A 20,218-nucleotide genomic window follows, 5' to 3' on the forward strand; every position below is an offset into this window, starting at 1 on the left:
TCAGTATAATTTAGAAACTTATTCTGTTTCCTCATTATCCAAAAGGTGATAGGCCATTTTCTTCTTAATTAGATAAATCTCCCTGGCTGTTTACGTCTCTGATACTCCAGACACAGGCTCTAGTTGCTGACCTAGCAGTCCTGACCCTGCATTTGGAGATCCACTGACATGTTTCTGTGTGAAACATTTCTTATATGACATTCTTTATTGTACATTAATCAGTATATTAACTTTCCTCTGTGAATATGTGGATGTAGTGGATGAATGGATGGAGGTCACTGCTAATTATGAGACCAAGCAGCATGTTATTTAGCACTGGCAACAGTCTGTTTGCAAAAGCTGATTTTTCTCTCTTATTCCTAAGCTTATAGTAACTAACACTTTTTTTTTCTTCTTTTTTTTTTTTCTTTTCCTTTGGGACCACAATTGTCATACAGGGCATTATGGAAACATGCCAGCTACTAAGGACATCTTTGATTTTCTCCCGATGCCACCATCGAGTTGATCCAGAGCCATATATTGATCTCTGTGAAAAAGACATCTGTGCCTGTACCCAGCACATGGACTGTCATTGTTCAGTGTTCCTTGATTATGCAAGAAGCTGTGCTCATGAAGGAGTGATTTTGGATGGGTGGCCTGAAGAGAGCTCTTGCAGTAAGTTGATAGAGTTATTCCTAAGACACCTGTCCTAAATGAGATCATGTCTAACTAACTTGTCTCTCATCTGCCTAAATGCTGCAGCTGAGAGCAACTGGTGCATTTAAGGGTGTTGCTTCAGTCAAGCAAATTAAAATCTGAAGTGCCTATCACTTGCACTTATCTGAAGTGCCTTTGCTTACACTTCTCTGGTAGTTGTTTTCCCTATAGAAAAATCAGTTGAATCATAAATGATGAAGATATCGAGCTACTACAGTTTCCTGCATGGTATATTAGTGTTAGTGAACACTTATTTAATACACAAAGTTACAAACTAGGATGTTCAGAAACTCTTTCACATGTGGTTCAGATGTATGACTTTATTCAACCTGTACTTGTAAGATAGTATCAATGTGAAAGATTTGACTTGGTTTGATGATGACAATTTTGTCATCCTTTACTGACTCAAAAATTTGCAAATGAGAAGTTGCCTTTATTAGCCAAATTTTGCCTAGGTTAGAGGTCCTTACCACACCCTTGCTAAGATTTTGCAACATGGAAGTGCTTATGTTGACTGAAATGGATTGCCTATATATAAAGACTGTTTGCACCCAACATGCAGGGAGTTCGTATACACACATGCTTCCATTGGACAACTCCAGTTAATTACAGAAATGAATAACAAAAAGTGCATTCCTAATATCCTTCTGTTTCCTATGTTGTGCAAGAAGGATTTTTTTTTTTTTTTGGCATGTTTACATGATTTGATTTCATTTGAGTTGTACTGACATCACTAACATCATTAGCATCACCAACAAGTAAGTTTCTTCTCTGGTAAACTTTGCTGATGGCCACCACTGAATAAAAGCGTGTTCAGATTATACTTAGGACAGGAAGATATTGCCAACCACCTGTTCAAGAGAAAGCACAGCAAAGAAGAGAGTTATTTCTAGAAGTGGATCATTTCCTTGTCATTGGAGCAAAAAGCCATTAAATAAAACCTTCTCTGTTTGCTCGTGGTGCAAGCCAGAGAAACCAGTTTTCATAGAATCATAGAATCATATAATGCTTAATGTTGGAAGGGACCTCTAGAGGTCATCTAGTCCAACCCCCTTGCACACATAGGGTCATGTGGCACAGGACTGCGTCCAAGCGGGTTTTGAAGATCTCCAGAGAAGGAGACTCCACAACCTCTCTGGGCAGCCTGTTCCAGTGCTCTGTCACCTGCACTGTCAATAAATTTTTCCTTAAGTTCCTGTGGAACTTTTGGTGTTTCCGTTTGTGGCCATTACCTCTAGTTCTGTCGGTGGCCACCAGTGAAAAGAGGCCAGCACCATCCTCCTCACTGCCTCCCTTGAGGTACTGATTAGATCCTCTCTCAGCCTTCTCTTATCCAGGCTGAAAAGGCCCAGTTCTTTCAGTCTCTCCTCCTCATAGGGCAGGTGTTCCAGGCCCCTGATCATCCTCATAGCCCTGCGCTGGACTCTCTCCAGCAGTCCACATCCCTCCTGTACTGTGGGGCCCAGAACTGGACACAATACATATCTGGAGAGATATGGCCTCATCAGGGCTGAGTAGAGAGGCAGGATCACCTCCCTCGACCTGCTGGAGATGCTCTTCTTATTGCACCCCAGGATGCCTTTGGCCTTCTTGGCCATGAGGGCACACTGCTGCCTCATGGTCAACTTGTCATCGACCATGATGCCCAGGTCCTTCTCTGCAGAGATACTCTCCAGAAGGTCAGTCCGCAGCCTGTACTGGTGTCTGGGATTAAAGTTTTGGTGTCTGGGGTTTTGCTAAAGTTGTCCATAAATCCCAAACTGCAGCAATGAGGAAAGTAAACCCCTTTCTGTTCCCATGAGACTTTGAGCTCATTTTGAATTCCTGACTTTACAAAGCAATTTTTTTTTCCAAGGTGGGAAGGCAGTACAAGAGGGATATGGAGCTTCTAGAGAGGGCCCAGCGTAGAGCAATGAAGATGATTAAGGGATTGGACCATCTGTCTTATGAGGAAAGACTAAGTGAGCTGGACCCGTATAGCCTGGAAAAGAGAAGATTAAGAAGGGATCTTGTCAATATGTACAAATACCTGAAACAGAATATCAAAAGGATGGACCTAAACTCTTCTCGGTGGTACTCTTCTTGGTGGTGGCTAGTGACAGGACAAGGGGTAATGGGTATAAATTAAAACACAGGATGTTCCATCTCCATATGAGGAAGAATTTCTTTACTGTGAGGGTGACAGAGCCCTGGAACAGGCAATCCGGAGAGGTTGTGGAGTCTCCTTCTTTGGAGATCTTCAAAACCCACCTGGATGCAACCCTGTGCCACATGTTCTAGGTGTCCTTGCTTGAGCAGGAGTGTTAGACTAGATGATCTCTAGAGGTCCCTTCCAACCTCAACCATTCTGTGATTCTGTGTGATTCTATGAAGTAAAAGGACCCATGCGTGCTGCTTTAGTGGGTACTTAGCTTTCCATCACTGAGTATCTGTACAAGTGTGCTCTCTCCAGCAGTGATGATAATGGTCCTGGAGGAATAAAAGGCTGCTGTGCTGGCACAATGCTGATGTTGCATGCTAGAATGAGCTGGTACCCAAGCCGTAGGGCCACAGAGTACAGAGGGTAGTACTGCTGTCTTTATTACCCATCTGTATCGCTCATTATATGGTTTGCTGCAAAGGACAGACTATAATATTCTCTTCCTGCTTAATGCCAACAAAGTCCTGTGGTTTATGTCTATGCATCAAAATGTAAGAATGGATATAGTGTGCATTTGCACAAGAGTCTGGCATAGATAATGACAGCAGTAAAGATACCACAGCATGGAGGCTATGCCGTGCCAGTAATTCTGTGGAAGAAGATGGGATTTTAGAGTCCTAGCTATCTCACAGTTCTCCCTGGAAATATGAGACATCATTGTGATTTCAGAAATGAGTTGAGTGACTGTGTATCTCAAAGGTACAGAATATGCTTGCCTACCTGAATTATCTAGATACTGCTGCAAGACTTTTCTCCATGTTTAATTATCCTTAATGTGCTTGGAATTGGTTGTTTAGATTTGTTTTATTAGGAAAGAATTTGGTTTTAAGCTCAAAACATCTGCTATACAAGCTAACAGATGTTGCTGCTGTAGTAAACTGAAAATCAAACATTTCTGAAATGTTATTTTTTTAAAAAGAGGAATCATTGATTAGAGAGAAGATGACCTTTTCTGGGATCTCTCTAGTTCAGTCATTGGCAATTAAAGGGATTTATTTATTTAAGAGTTACTGAGAAACTTGCATTTCTAATTTATTTTAATTGTTTCAGGGCCAAGATGTCCAGCTGGCATGGAATATAAAGAGTGTGTATCTCCTTGTGCCAAAACCTGCCAGAGCCTGAATATCAATGAAGTGTGTCATGGACAGTGTGTTGATGGCTGCAGCTGCCCTGGTAAGTTATTTACTGAATTGTTTACAAAGAAACATTTGGCAGTAGCGCTAGCTATTTTGTCAGAAGAAGGAAAGCTGTGTCTTCCTTTACATTTTCCTGAAATCAGAAACATTTCTCTTTTCTGACACAATGCCCTAGAATAGATCAGTTTCTATATTGCCTGTATGCTCCCTCCATGGAAGGGCTATTTCTTAAACCCAACTGAAAACTAAAGGTTTTTGTGAACCATCAGCACCATCAGCTAGGATCATCTTCTTTTCTTGGTGAGGTATGCAATAGTACTAATATAACTTTTTTTTTCTACATTGATTTTTCTTGGAAGCATCCAGTTGTTGCAGGAAGAAAAAGCAGAGAATATACTGACAGAATTTCTTAGGAAAAAATCTGTATGTATAACTCGCACCTTACTTCCAGAGATCTTCAGGATTTCAGATAAACAATTTTATTTAGCATTAAATACATCCTGCAGATTGCCTTAAAGTTGGCAGCACAGAAAAAACTTCTGTTTTTTCACCATCTTTTTCCTCTGTCTATTGCATTTAATGCAATGACATGAATTGCGTTTTGTTTCTGTCCTGCAATTTTCTGCATGCTAGTACAGTATTTCATGCACAGTTAACAGGGAAGGACTTTTACCTGGGCTTCTTAAAAAAACATAAGGATATGACAGAACGAATAGGGCAATTTGAGATTCAGGGTGAAGATTATACCTTTCCTTAGTTTCTCTCCAGTAAAGAGTGAAAAGAATCTGTTCAATAAACGTCTTCTCTTCTTATATGCACCACACAGTTACTTTAATTGCTGTAAATGGAATTGCTATCACCAGGAAAAATGACAGACGTTCCATTCTCCTGTGCTCTTTAGAGAACCATGCTTCACTTAAATGCTCAGATCTTGTTTAAAGTAACTCTTCCTGGAAGGATCTTTCTCAACACAAAGATCATTCCAGGCGGTGATATAGAAAGAATGGGAGAAAAGCTTACCTGTGTCTCAGTGTCAGTGGTGACTGCTGCTGCCAGGGGAAAGGGCCAAAATCTCTGCTGGATTGGAAGGAGCCCTCAGAGATGGAGAGGTGTTTCCAGTGATCAAAATATTTTGCTGCACAGCTGTTTTTAAAAGATGGAATGTCAGCTATCTGTCAATACAGGGATCTGACAGAAAGAAACCTGTTGTTTCTTGCATTGCAAAGTTACAGTACTATCTCGGACACGTATTGTGTCTGCTGTGTGCCTTAGATGATCTTTGTAGAAACAGAATATTTTATATATAGAATAGGTAATTACAGCTTTGTTGTATGGAAACTTCAGTAGTTGGATGCAAATTGGGAAGTTAGATCCTTCACTTCTGGCAGTATGTGTGAATGAAACCAAAGTCCCACAACCATGGTGTTAATTCATCTCAGACCCTGGTCTGTGGCTCCTTCCTGGTTCTTGTTTCACAAAATAAGCAAGACAGCATCTGAAAGTGTACAACCTATAAGAGGTTTCTCTGTTGTCCAGCTTTACTCCTTTATTCTCTGCTTTGTCTCTTCTCCTGTCTTCTTACGACAAATACTAAACCTGTCTGGAAACCTTTTACTGCTGGTCATTTCTATAGCTCTGGGTTTTACCCTTTGCAGACCACACATTTTCATACAGCATCCCAGGTGTATTTCTCAAACAGTCATATTTCCAGACTGGCTCTGATCAGTTTGGATTGCAGCTCCCCATTTTCAACTTGTGTATGCTCCCACACGTATGTTTTTGATGCAGGGACTGTCTGAGTGAAGAGCTCCCCTGAGAGCACTAGAAATGCCCTCTTCAGCATGCTGGAGGAAGAGGTGGCACTGAAAAGAAAATACTTATCAGCCCCCAAGAGACTTCTTGGCAAGCTTCCATCTTCTTAATTGCTGTTTGAGAGTAACTAACTATGGATAATAATGCACATGAAGTCTTTCAGAAATGTATGAAGAACTAGAAAATCTAATTATGTTTGTGTGCTTATGTTCTTTTGTGTGTGCATGTATATACACTGTGACCTGATCTATTCAGAGGGCAAGCTCCTTGATGGTGAACATTGCATTGAAAACTCCCACTGTTCCTGCATCCATTCTGGCAGACATTATCCTCCTGGCTTCACCATCTCCCGGGACTGCAACTCATGGTAAATTCAGTGTTTCTCCAATGTAGCTGCTATGTTAAACACCAATTTGGTGACTGTGATCTATTTAGTTCTCTCCATATATATTTTCTTATTTTCTTTGGCAAAGGCCTCTGGTCTTTGATTGGAAATGCCAGCCCCTTCTGAGAAGTAAGAACTGTTCACAAAGAGAAAATCAGCTCTGCTTTTTAAAAGACATTCAGTTTGATAGAACAATGTGAGGGTCATACTCCTTCGAACAGCAGAGAACTACCTGTTTCCTGTGGATAAGACAAACCGGCAGGTTCCCATGTCTGGTTAGTGTCAGCAATGGTGTCTTTGTTTTGACTTCCTACATTTATCTAACCTCCTTTACACCCAGCTCAGATTTTCCTTCCAAGAGGTCTTAGCTCAGGCATGTCCTTGAAACTGCTTGCAAGATGATGAATCTTCCCAGCTGCATGGCTCATGATTTTTCATTTCACTTGTGAATGTCAGTCTGAGGAGGAAGGGTAGCTGTCCAAAGAAAGGAAGGGAATGAGTAATGTATTTCTGAGCTGGTATGTATGTATAAGTGTGAATATATTTGTGGAAAGAGTTTAGCCGTATGTTTCCGATGAGACAGCAGAATAGGGGCTCAGTTAAAGCTACCATATGCTGAAGAAAAATAGTCTACGTGTCATCACAGTTAACCAGAAGCCGTTCATTACCGGTACATGTGTCATGGAGTATAAACCATAGCCGTGAGATTAGTGTTTTAGCTTTCTCCCTGGAGCCCTCTGCAGCTTTGAGCTTGGCCACATTATTCAACTATAGCACTCTTGGGAAATCAGGGCTGCCTACATGCTTCCTGTTATTCAGATTTGATACTGCTGTGTACAACTCTTCTCCTTTCACTCTGCACTACACTATCCCAAATAATTTGACACCTCACAAATGGTTTTTAAGGATTAGGATGATTGAAAGAGTATCAAAAATCTTTGAAACTTACCTTTGAAACCTTTGAAACTTACTGCATTTATTAGATTTTAGGGTTGACTGGTTTGGTGTCACACCAACACTAGAAAGACAGCAGTCAGATCCAAACTTATCTCAGAGGTGCAGAGCAAAAGTCAAGAGGCACAAACTACAACAAGGAGAATTCCATTTAGACATAAGAAAAAAATTATTCTCCCTGGTACTGGTGCAGCACTGGAACAAGTAACCAGAAAGGCACCTCATCTCTGAACATTTCTAAAAGCCAAATGGGGAAAGCCTTTTCTAGCTTTGAAGTTACCCTGCTTTTAGATGGGGAGTTGTATTATGTGGTTTCCAGAGGATCCTTATAACTTATTTTTTTTCTATGATCCTGTTGTATTAATAGAAATGCCTTGAGAACATTGTTTAAAATCCGTTCCAAATCAGTGGAATGTAGTTGAAAACTGTGGTAAGCGCAAGGCTTTGCAGAAATTGAAGAAGTTCCAATGTCTTATAACCAGTCGAGTTCATACTACCACACTGCCAAAATCAACTCCTGTTGAATGATGACAAGAATTGATGGGGGAAATAGGTAGAATAAGTAAATATTCTTTGCTTCTTCTGATGAGGAGAGATGGAAAGGATATTGGGAATTGATCTAATTTCTGTGAAACAGTGGCTCATGTTTCAATTATTTGGGAAAAATTTGCAACAGAAAATTTGAATTCATGTTTTCGTCCCTAACTTGCAATGATATGTTTCCTAGTATTTGTCGACGTGGCATCTGGATCTGCAGCAATGGGGAATGCCCAGGTATGTTGGCCCCAATATTTTTAGAGGCAAATTTGTCCTAGTTCTTGCTTGCTCTAGTTGCAAATGAGCAGGGGTCATATTTTGGAAGTCCTGTATTGTGAGATAGGCCGGACTTTGTGCTCCATGTTTTATGTGCAGCAGTGAAAATACCTGTTTGGTGAGAAATTGTTTATCTGATATAATTTGTGCATGACCAGCCTGAGGAAAATGATTAACTGCACTGAATTTCTAGGATCACTCAGATGCACACTGCAGAAAGTTCAAACTTTTTTCAATGCAGAGAATAAACTGTCCTCCTGCAAGCCAGTTATTAAAAATGTACCCCATGTAAAATTATACAGGCTTTTTCAGCTCTTGACTGTGAATTATATACAATATACTCCATCTTTTGTTGGTACTATTGTTAATGACTTGCAGGAATGTATAATGAGATAAGTAAGTACCTTGTCTGTGCTCTCCAGCCTCAAGGGACACCGGCTTTGTGAACCCATTCCCTCTGTGATTTAGCAAGCACAGTGTTTTGCTCACAGTTGGCACTAGAGTGATTAACTTCTCTATGTGTTTTTCAGGAGAATGTTCTGTCACCGGCCAATCCCATTTCAAAAGCTTTGACAACAAGTATTTCACCTTCAGTGGGATTTGTCAGTACCTATTTGCCAAAGATTGTGTGGAAAATTCCTTTTCTGTTATTATTGAGACTGTCCAGGTAACAGCAGCAGTGATATGTTTATGTGTGTGTGTGTGTACACTTGAGAGAATAAGAAGGGCTGTGGGAGTATGGCATGAATTATGCACTCCAGCAAAAGTAGTTTTCTTGGGATATAATTAAATAACGGATATGGACTCTCTCCTTGATTAGAAAAAGTTTTGCTTTATCTTATTGCCCTTCACAGGAGGCTACCTGGAGATTTGAATTTGTAAAGAGATCTGGACAATGAGGCCTTGCTGTCTCTTTGCCAACTGAACAAATAAACAGAGAAAAGGGTGTGTCCTAACCAAGTACCCTGCAGAAGGGGGTTCAGGAATTACTGTGGAAAATAAATTTTCTCAGAATCTTAGTGCCTTGTCATAGTAGTCCCTCAGGTTATTTTCCATAAAGTTACACTGATTAGCGAACTTCTGCTGCTCACTAGACAGTCAGGAAGCCCCAGCTTTCTCTACTCCTCTCTAGGAACGACAGCTGAAGGTCAGTGGTGGCTCAAGGGAAGAGGAAGGGGTGCTAGACCAGCATGGGTAGGAATGGAAATCCTGGAGTGAGTGTCACAGGAAGGTAACTCAATTCTTTACACATCAACTAGATGTGCCTAGGAATAGGTGAATTAAACTAGAGACGAAAGAGGATACCCAATCAACAAAGAGACAAAGAAAGGACTCGGGCATGGGAAGGGCAGTAAGAGTGAATCAGAAAATTTAGGCAATGTGGGAAATATTCTTGCCCTGAAGATGGAGAGAGAGAGGGAGGTACAGTGGAGAAGCAAGAGGGAAATCACAGGCTATAGAGAATTGCAGTGTGACAACTGCAAGTGCAACTTATGCATGTAGTCTGCATGAGAAAGTCCTAATAATGCAGCTCTGCGGTTACAGGTGTTGGTGAACTGCCATAACAGGTTTCATTGAAACTTCTCTTTCGAAACCAGAGAGGAAACCTAGAGTGTGTCATCACTGTTCCTCATCTATATGACCCACAGCCTGGAAAATAAACAGGAACAACAGTCTCAGAGAGTGCAAAATGCATTGCTGTTGCCCGGTCTAATGGGATTTTCAGGGTGGCTTGCCCTCCTGAGCACTCATAAAAAAATGATGGTGTATCACCTGGTGGATGGCTAACTGTCCTGCTCACAGCCATATAGAGTAATTCCTGCAGAGTGCTTTCCAAGGCTCTGAGAAGAAAACTTGCTGATAGTTCCCTGTTGTGTGAGTTACAAGACTGTGAATGTGGTATTTCTAGGGTGCCGAAACTAGATCCATAAAAGCATCAAGACACCTTCTGAATTAGATGCCTAAATATCTTTTGAGGGCCTGGGGGTAAGGTGAAATTTGGTGTCAAGGCAAATGTTGGCTTCTTGTAGTGTGCAGATGATCCTGATGCCATATGCACTCACTCAGCTTCTGTCCGAATCCGGGATATGGAGAACAGCCTCATTAAAATGAAACATGGAGGAGGAATTTCCCTGAATGGACAAGACATACAGACCCCTTTGCTGCAAGGTGTGTTCACATGAGCTACCTCTGGCCAGCCACTGAAGGGGTCTCCCTCTCCTTTGGGTCTGCTAGCATGCTTTATCCCAGCTTAATCAAAAAATGTTTTTGATAGCAAATTTTCATTTGCAGCTTTTACATTTCCATGCTCTAAAAGTCCTCTTCTCTGCACAGCTCAAATCACAGCTCAGCCCTACTAACCCAGGAGAATTAAGCTGGTCTGAATGAAACATTTTCTCCTGCCTAATTCTTCTCTCCCCAAAACAGAATGTAGAAATCACTCCAGTTATCTTTCAAAATATCGTAGTTAATTCCTAACCTTGTGTGGAGCACAGATTTATGCCCTTTTAGGTCTCCTTACTGCCTTAAAGCAGAGCCTATGCACATTCATGAACATTTAAACTGCTGAGCAGGCACAAAGCTTGGGAATATGAAGTGTGCTTAGTTGATACTCCTGACTTTGATATACCTGTGTACCCCCTGCTCTGTAGCCACAACTCTGTTGCGTGTTCAGAGTAGCATAATACTCCTAGAGGATGAAACACTGCATTCAGTCTTGACTGAAACTGTGTGGTTTTCTTCAGGTGCCCTTCGTATTCAGCGTACTGTGATGACTTCTGTTCGCCTCACCTATGGGGAAGATTTGCAGATTGACTGGGATGGTCATGGTAAATTCTCAGTGAAGGTACTCTTTCTTTCTGTCTTTTTTATTTCTTTCTGTTTTTCCCCCCTCTCTTATCCTGCCCAAGCATGTACAAAGATTTTCTTGGTGAAGTAAGAAATTACTTTGTGTTGCATGTTAGAAATTCCATTCTCTTGTGCTACCCCCAGAGCAATGTACAGATCCTTTTGTATTCCTGAACACAAATATTTTCATCCCACAGCAGCTTGGTAGTTTTTTTTTTTTCTTCTCTCTCTTTTCGTGCAATCACAGGCATTATTAACCATAAATAGTTTTGTGTTTTGCGCAGTATAAAATATTCTCCAAAATGGATTTTTTTTCTTCCATTTTCCTTTACTTTCCTTGTCTATAGCAAGGTATTTGCATGAGTTAAAAAAATGAAGAATATGGCTCTAGGAACATAGTTATTTGTAATTTCACAGAATAAAATCAATTAACTCTTCCAAGTCATTTTGCCTACCACTTCTACTGTGATGAACGTTTAAAGTCAGCCTTGATTAAAAATTAAGGTTTTTCAGCACTGCAGAAAGCAGTGGAGTGTAGGAACATTCAACCTAGGTTTAAATAAAATGAACTGTAAGATAAGTAGTCTAGCTGCAAGAACACAAAGCTTTACATGAACAACTTTCTCTGTGCTGAAAGGTACCATATAAGTTGCAGTGCAGAAAAGCAAATGTGAGCAAACAGAAAGGGATTAACTACCGTGGAATATTCTCCTCATTGCTGATAAGATAATACATACACCTCACCCTATTTCAGTGGTTTCTGGAATCACTGGAATGTTTAAATCACTATTCACTATGCCAAAAGATATGCCGTAGTTTGAGTAAGACAAAAACCATGGCAGTCCTCTGGGCTGAGTTATGTGGAAGGTCAGATTACATAAGAGCAGTGCTCTCCAAATATCTTTGAATCTGCAAAGAGGGTAAATAGCAAACCTATTTTAATGGCCAAGTTGTGATCATCTTCTCCAACTAAGCCATATATACTCTATTTGTTCATACAAGAAGCTGTTTTCTTGAGCTTGTGAGGCCTCAGAGGCTGCTAATGTTGTCCCTGAGGGCGTTTTTACTGACTCAATGGTGTGAGTCCCTCTGTAGTGTTGCATCTCAGAGTGATGATATGCAGGCAGTGTTATATAGAGCAGCGTGCTACCACATGTTGCTGGGCCACTGCAGACGTCATTGCTCATGGCATATTTGCATGGAAGGGTGCGTTCTTAGCAATCGTGAAGGCTTGTTGTATTTGAGGCTAATTTGTAATAAGGACTCTACAGCTGGACCTTGTGTGGGCCTCTTTTTTTCACTGAGAACGTTTCTTCAAGGAAGACAATTTGTCTGGAGATGCAGCTTATAAAGATCAGGAGTTCTGCCATTTCACAGCCATGACATGGGTTTTTTACTCTTGCCTGCCCAAGAATCTGATTTAAATATAATATCTGGAACAATGTATGAAAGCTAGGTTCGTGAAAGCTAGTGAAATACAACAGAGAAGAAAGTTCAATAATTACTTTGGAAAGCATCAGTGTTTTTGTTGTTTTGATCTACCCTGTATCTTTCTGTTCCAAGAATCCTACAAGTTGTTTTGGGACTCAGAACTATTCAGTCATGTGTCAGAATTTTTGGCTTTCCTCTGTTTCCAAAGTACCTTCCGCCTGGTCAGATATCTATGTAGCCTCACAAATTCTTCTTATATTTTAAGAAAATAAAACACAAAAAAACTCCACAAAATATCTTCTTCAGATACATTACACAGAAAAATTCCTCTAATTGTCTGCATTTACCCAGTTCTACTCTGAATTTCTTCCCTAGCTGGGTATCTGAAGCATTTTTCTTATTGCTTTAGAGAGTTAATTTATTTTGGATTTGCAGACTGATCTGTTGCCAAATATTTCTAACAATTGGAGGAAGTGATACATTTCCACTATCTTGGCTAGTGCTTCTGGTAAAAATTCTTTCTGTGTTCCCCAAGAAGACCCTCCTTTCTGTAACTGCTTGATGTCTCTGATTTGAGCTTCTCAAGTGCTGGTCTTTCCAAAATATGTTGGAATTTGAGTTTGCATGAGTCATACTGTTTCTGCAGAGCACATGAAAAAAGTCAAATCCTTGATTATTGAAGTAATGAAGAATATATTTTCCTTGAAAATTCCTGGTCTTTTTGACACTCTGTTTTTAATCTCTGACTGCTGTGTTCTCATGGAAGGAACAATTTTTTTTTGTTTGTTTTTTGAGCTTTTTTGATTCTGTTTCCCAGGTTATCCCTACCAATCTGACTAAGAGTAGCAATCTAATAAATGCATACAGAGAGGTATTGTAGCATTAAATCACTGAAGCAGCTCTTCAGGAGAGCTGGTAACCCTTGTGATGGACTAGGCCAGGACTTCTAAAAGAAGCCAACAATTCCTTGTGGAATAAAAAGTTTTTGCACCTTCTTACTGGATACATTATTTAGGAGGTATTTTCCCCTGTTTACTTCTTAGTTTAGGACATATTTCGGATGTCTCTGGAGGTACAATAAGAATTAGGCCAGGTGAAAAGTGTATCTGTTATGTGGGTTGTCTGTAATACTTATTTTAATGTGTCATAAATTCTTGTATGCAGGAAAAAGGTCTAATGTGAAGTAATATAGTTTTAGGGGAAATAGTCTTGTCATTATTTTAATAACATTCTTTAATTTTAAGGGAAACAACTTCTCTATCATTGTCTCTACTTTGGGATTATACAATCTATTTAAATATTCTTCATGTATGGATATTTTTTTAAAAGGTGGCATGGCTTCAGATGGCCTGTCTTTTCTCAGATTACCATTGCACTGGGGAAGAGAATAATTTCACTATATTCCATAATGCCCCCTCTTCACAACTGATGTCATGCTCATTTACATGAGGGAAAGCTATTGTGCTTTTCAAAGTACAATAGTAAGCCATATTTTCCCAAACACCTTCAGTTAACCATTTAAAGCTAGCCCCATGACCACTACAAAGCCCCATGACCACTACAAGTAGCATTTTTTTAGCAGTTTAAAAACGTAGTAGGAGATTGTCTCTATGGTGTTGTTTATTTATGTATTTAAGAATTCCTTTGATTTTAGATTGTACTTGGTTCATTCTTTAGAATACCTTGCCATACAGTGATGACGTATTCTGAAAGATGATGAGACTAACATTGTGTTCTTTAGCTGTCTTCAGTGTATACCGAAAGCACGTGTGGACTATGTGGAAATTACAATGGTAACCAAGGGGATGATTTTCTTACATCTTCTGGCATGGTTGAAACTCTTGTGGAAGATTTTGGAAACTCCTGGAAGCTCAACGCAGGTTGCCAAGACTTATTAAAACAAGATAGCTCTCCCTGCAGTCTCAATCCACATTTAGGTACTGAACTCCATCCAAAGTTAACATGTGCTGATGTGTAGGATTGTGTAATTTTTGGTTCCAATAATTAAAAAAAAAAAAAAAAAGGAAGAGCAGCCAGTGATGCTCACATTACTAGTTGGGTAACTTTAATCTCTGTAAAAAAATATTAAGCACTGATTGAGGCAGGCTATTAGAAAATGAAAGTTTTGTGAAAAATGAAAACAAAAAATCACTAATCTGGAGACATGCTGACCTTCGTTTTGAGCCACAGTCAGAACTGGATTAGTAGAGCCATGGCATAAACATTTGAGGCTCAAATTAATCATAGAATTGATAGCAAAAATATAAATTTGTCCTCTGGGTGGACAAAACACTCATCCTTTTCACCCTTTTGTACTTAAACCTTTTTACATTTCTGACCTTTTATCAACCTTTTCTAATTGCATTCCAAAATGCTGTACTATTTGACTGTCTGGTTGAACATGGAGAGAAATTTTCCTGATGCCAGGTGTTGCATCAGCCTATGGTTTCCAGAGAGAGGAAGAACACACAAAACTATGTGCCTGTATACCAGAGTAGGCACTGCTGATTTGTGAGTGTGATAACCTAAAAGGCTTAATTTTGCAAATGTAAAATGCAGCAGAAAGCAGGAGTCCTGTGAAAGGAAATAGGGTGCCAGGAATTGTAGTAACAGAATAGAAAATTATTGCTGTTCCTCAATTTGTTTTACTAGTTAAACATTCTTTTAGCGGAGGATAACCTACAAGCAATGATGCTATTCCTGCTTGCTCCCATTTTATTCATCTGAATATTTTTTGCTCAAAAGCAAAAGAAAATGCTTACTGTTGCTGTTCTAGTTTACCTTAAAAGCCAGTGATTGCTTGAACACATGCATACTGTTTCTTTCTTTTTAGCCAAGTATGCTGAGGACTCTTGCTCTATTCTAATATCTTCTGCATTCGAACCCTGTCACCGTGAAGTCAGTCCCACTCCCTATGTGAAGAACTGCCGCTTTGATGTTTGCTCTTGCGCTAATGGCAAGGATTGTCTGTGCTCTGCTATTGCAACTTATACAACAGCGTGTGCCCAAAAGGGTGTCCTGATCCAGTGGAGAGAACCTGGCTTCTGCCGTAAGTGAACTGCTCCTAAAATCTGTAGGTTTAGTAGGGAGCTCCTTCCCTATTGTAAGTTCTAGTGTGATTTTGAATCTGAAAAATGAGATACTACAATAGAAAGAATAGGATGGTTTTTGCATAGATCAGTCCTGTGCAAGATTAATAGCCAAACTACTAAGAAGCAAACACTTTTTATTAATTTCTTTTCTTTCTCTACTAGGTCATGTGGTAGAAAAAAAAATCGATTGCAATGGAATGTTGATGGAATATGAATACCCTTTTCCCCATAAATATTTGTGAAATTGATTTTTTCCCCTCATTTTCCTGAGCAAATTTTCTATTAAGGAGAGAAGATAATTGAGAATTTTGAGGAAAGTCGTGTGTGCTTGGTTGCTCTCCAGTTCTATTCCATTACTTCTTCCTAAACTGTAGGAAGCCATTTATGAATTGAGTCACTGTAGAAACTAGAAGAGAAGTCACTGGTGATCCATCCGATAGGATCTGAATCAGTAGCTACTGTCTGTGAAGGAGGAGCAGTATTTACTGCGAATAAGAACAAAACCAGTTTATGTTTAACTGCTGCAGGATATTTTACTTAATTTATGTAAATGTTCATAGAGCAGAACAATAATGTAATAAAAATCGTTTTAAAAAATGTGCAGGTCTGAAGGCTGAAAAAAAGCAAGCGATAATGCACCGTTGTTCTTTCTGTAATTGAACAAGTCAATTCTCACAATTAATCTTTAATAGTGCAGCCCTGCTTCCTCTTCTGTGTGCATTATGGCCTCATAAAGTGAGGTTTTCTCTGATTGCACATCCATCAGTCCCCAGTAAATAATCCTGATGCCCAAACATCTCCTGTCACATCAAGGAGAACAATTACTCCTTTAATGGGTCTGAGATGAGAATGTGCAGACTGCATAATTCATGCTGATGGCCTAGTGCAATGAACATGAGCTTGGTTCTGGTGTTGGTCAACTGAGATTCAGTTTCTTGGGAAATGACTTAACAGAACTGCTCTGCTTGATTGGGAGTGATTCAGTGCCAGAGATAACCTTTTGAACAGTATTCCTGGTTCTAAGATGCTACATGCCAAGCTATCAAACACATTCAGCTTCTAAGTCTTTAAAATGTTTTTAGTTTCATTTTGATCATGTAAGAGCTGGGTGTTATCCTTGCAGTCTGTTGTGGATAAGCAATACAGTCAATTTCTTAAGGGTGCATGGAAGGAGGAGGTAGTCCGTAATGTAAGGGCCTGGGTCTCTAAAGTGCTCTAATCCTCACACATACATGTATGTATGTATATATTATACACACACACACAGACATCATATATATGTGTACATGTGTACATATATATAAACATATGCATACATATAGCCATATATAAGCATACATATATGTGTGGAGGCAAGAGCAAATCAGCCGCTACGTGTCTAGACCTTTCTTCACATGTCAGGGATACATTGGTCATCTCACTCAAGGTGGTGGTGAGCAGGCTGGTAGTTTGCTTCTCTTTACATACCTTCTGTGCAGTGATTTGAATGGAGATGAGCAGGGGAAGATCCAGGTGAGTCATAGCAGGGAATATGGAATTAAAGGCAGGATCTGAGCAGCTTTTGGGGAGGACTACCTCATACAGTGTGGAAATGCTCACTACACTGGCCCCTGCTGATGGAGCAGGTCTGTTAAATCTAGTTGTAATGGGATGCATCTTAACCCAGCACTTCTGACCCAGGTGTGATCATATTTTCACACTGAGCTACCCAAGTAACTGGTTAGAAATTTATGTCCCTTTCACTGTAGGTTAAAAACCCACCAAGAAGAAGCTGGATAAACTATCTGACAAATACCAGTCTGCCAATGTTTTCCTGCTCCTCTCATCACCCAGGACAGGCTGGGCACAGCATCTAGCCATTTCAGTTTTCAGTTTTGTACAGAAACTAGATGCACCTCCCCTTTTCATCTGATTTTCCTGGCAATAGTGAGAAAGCATGTTTTAGTAACAGTATGTTACAAAACATGCAGACAACAGTCCTCTCCCAGGTTAGTTTTCCTCTATTTTTTACTGTTAAAAACAGATGTTTATAGGAGGTGATGCTGTAGTGTAATGGAACTTGAAATGCAAATATGGCTTTGGATAACTGAACTAGAAAAACAGGAAATGTCCTTAAAAACATAGGAAATGCATGGTTTTAGAGCTTTAAAGCTTTAGCTAAAACTTGGATCTGTGGTAAACTTGTCCCTGTGAGCAGGGAGCATTACCATGAACTGGAAGTAGCGCAAAATATTGGACCTATTCATCTGATCTTTCTCGAATCATGAAATAATACTAAATTTACATACATGTCAAAAGGTTGCCGGACCAACTCCTTGTTTCCAGTGCTATATAACAAATAAGAATTTTAGCTGAGGCTTCCTCCTGCTTCTACATGCCTTTAGTAATAAAAGCTTGTAAAGTGGTCTTCAGACCTGGACTGTGCCTGTTCAGTATTTGATGGACTACAAGGATCATATTCATATAATTTAGAAGCACTGTCCTATGAATAGCTGCCAAAGACTCCTGAAACTGTGTCTGAATTTGTCATCTATTTATTTCTGAATTAGACCATACCTTGAATGTATTTAGCATGCCTACATTGTTGATTAACCTAAAAATTTCTGGGGTTCCCCTGTGAAAGGAAGATTGAATGGTTTGGACATCTGCCCCATGCTTTGAGATTTCAGTTCTGTGGTAAGCTTCAAGTCAAGTATAGGCTCTCTCTGTTGGATCTTCAAATGAGAATCTTAAACTCCCATGTATGGGACTTCAGGTTTCTAAATAGAAGGTGAGAAGACCTTGGCCTATTTGGACCTATTGGATCTATGCCTCTCTTCATTAAATGACAGTAATTATCCATTGTGGAAGAAATTTATGAAGATAAACACTAGGAATTTGTCATCATGCAGAACTTGCTTTGTTAGCCTCCATGTTACTTCAGCTCTTTCAGTAGCTGCATAAGACTCCAGAGCTATAACCTTGCAATAGTTTTTCTGCCCATGCAGTTACAGTTTCAAGGGGCTTGTGATGGCAGAACAGAGGGTAGGGATTATTGGATCATTCAACAGGGATGGCAAGAGGAAGAAGTTTTGCTGTAACTGCTTGATCTTGGTTTTAGCACAATACAAATGTGCAGCTTCCATGTGCAGTGGCTTCCCTCACTCTGTTGAATCTCTGAGCTCCTCTCCTTGCCACTCTGGCCTTTTGCTTTGGAAGGTTAGTGCAAACACAGTCAGTTTGGTTAAGAGAGCCCTGCTAAAAGGATATGATGATGATAACTTGTTTCCTATCTTCTGAGATGTGTTGACATCGCTGCCACCTAGTGCCGATGTTGATGTGTGCAGAGCAGCTTCTCACTTGCTCTCTCTCGCTCAAAAAAAAAAAAAAAAGCTGTAGAACTAAGGCGAAGTATGATGAACAAGCCAGAAAGACTCTAAAGGTGAGGTGAGGTGTCTGTAAAAATGACTTAATCATAAAAAAAGTTAGTAATGAAATATGGCTCCGCAATCATTAAGTGACTTTATTATCAGTAGCTCTTCCCACAGATTTTTCTGGGAGAGTTTCTGCAATATAAAGCTTTAGGCTATTGCAACACTTGCTTGTAAAAACAGAATCCCAACTTTGTAACTATTTTGACCACACTGCCCCTGACTGTCCCAAGTAAAAGCTGACTCTAAGGAAGTGTAAGTGGTTGTGCTTGTAATGTCCCCACCTTCTAGGTCCAAATGATAAGGGATTGGGCACAGCTGGCATTTTTCACTTTGGATGAAACTTTGTTGTTGGAGTTCCAACATGTTGGTTGGATACTCATTTGCTGGAAATTACATTTAGTCACATTTTTCTTATATATAAAAGCAATGCCCCAGGCTTCACTGCTTAGGTTTAAGGAAAGCCAAGGTAATGCAGGCCTTGATAGGTGATTACACTGGGTAAATAAATCTGTAGGTTTACAGTCTGGTGTAGGTAGCTTTTTCTTTATATGACTTTGAATCAAATTCTACTTTCATTGTTGTGCTTATTATTCTGCAGCAATGATTTGTCCTGAAGGCCAGATTTACAGGCAATGTGGAACACCGTGCAACCAGACATGCAGGTCTCTCTCCTACCCTGATGAAGACTGTGATGATTTGTGCATGGAGGGCTGCTACTGTCCTCCTGGGCACTATCTTGATGAGCAGGAAGAGTGTGTACCAAAGTCCCACTGCTCTTGTTACTATGATGGTGAGATCTTCCAGCCTGAGGACATCTTTTCAGATCATTACATCATGTGGTAAGTGCAATGTTCATGACTCATTTCTTCATGCTGTAACTCTTTGGGGAAGCCTGACTGATTAACAGTTCCAGTTCCTCAATCTACTCGCTGCCAGGGAAACTAGTTAAAAATTGAACAATGTTTGTCTCCAGAAAATCAAACTCTGAGTTTTGCTGTTATATCTCTAGCCGTATCATTTCAAATGCCATCATAGTCAGAAAACTCAATATGAAGCTCAGTTCCAGGAACAGCTCCTGCCACTTTGAAATGGAGTTTAATTACTGACAATGGGTACTTTGCAGGCTTTTAAAAATGGACTTTAATGTACTCTAATACATTTCTTAAATGTTAAAACCTAATTACCTCTATCAAAGATACAAATATTAAAAAGCATTTCTAATTTTTAAATTGAGTAGCATACATTGAAGACAGGAATGCAATTGCTGGGTGGCTCCATACCAGCCCGGTTCCAGGAACAATGTGTTATTTTCTGTCCTAGTATAGAGTCATGTTGCAGGCACTAAAGTGATCCCTTGACCTCTTTCCACATTGGATCTGACTATTATCTTGCTGAGCTTTATGCTTTTGCAGATGGGATTCAGTGGGACAGTGCTAGTA

The 20,218-nt window shown here is 39.8% G+C and overlaps 1 protein-coding gene across 2 annotated transcripts in view; it reads left to right on the plus strand.

Moving 5' to 3' along the window:
* Nucleotides 1–20,218, plus strand: part of VWF (von Willebrand factor) — a 126,512-nt gene that overhangs the window by 15,632 nt on the left and 90,662 nt on the right. Inside the window, exons 6-15 of one of the 2 annotated variants that reach the window (XM_010225239.2) lie at nucleotides 438–654; nucleotides 3,947–4,069; nucleotides 6,100–6,211; nucleotides 7,911–7,957; nucleotides 8,527–8,663; nucleotides 10,027–10,165; nucleotides 10,741–10,841; nucleotides 14,016–14,211; nucleotides 15,108–15,323; nucleotides 19,378–19,618. In XM_010225239.2, coding sequence (XP_010223541.2) covers nucleotides 438–654; nucleotides 3,947–4,069; nucleotides 6,100–6,211; nucleotides 7,911–7,957; nucleotides 8,527–8,663; nucleotides 10,027–10,165; nucleotides 10,741–10,841; nucleotides 14,016–14,211; nucleotides 15,108–15,323; nucleotides 19,378–19,618 — 1,529 coding nt within the window. Of the gene's footprint in view, nucleotides 1–397; nucleotides 655–3,946; nucleotides 4,070–6,099; nucleotides 6,212–7,910; nucleotides 7,958–8,526; nucleotides 8,664–10,026; nucleotides 10,166–10,740; nucleotides 10,842–14,015; nucleotides 14,212–15,107; nucleotides 15,324–19,377; nucleotides 19,619–20,218 lie in introns of those variants that run through there. The other variant, XR_015914061.1, reaches the window with a different exon arrangement.

Source organism: Tinamus guttatus, unplaced genomic scaffold, assembly GCF_059628265.1.
Source record: "Tinamus guttatus ecotype Peru unplaced genomic scaffold, ASM5962826v1 Tinamus_guttatus_pri_ptg000753l, whole genome shotgun sequence".
Taxonomy (NCBI): Eukaryota; Metazoa; Chordata; class Aves; order Tinamiformes; family Tinamidae; genus Tinamus; species Tinamus guttatus.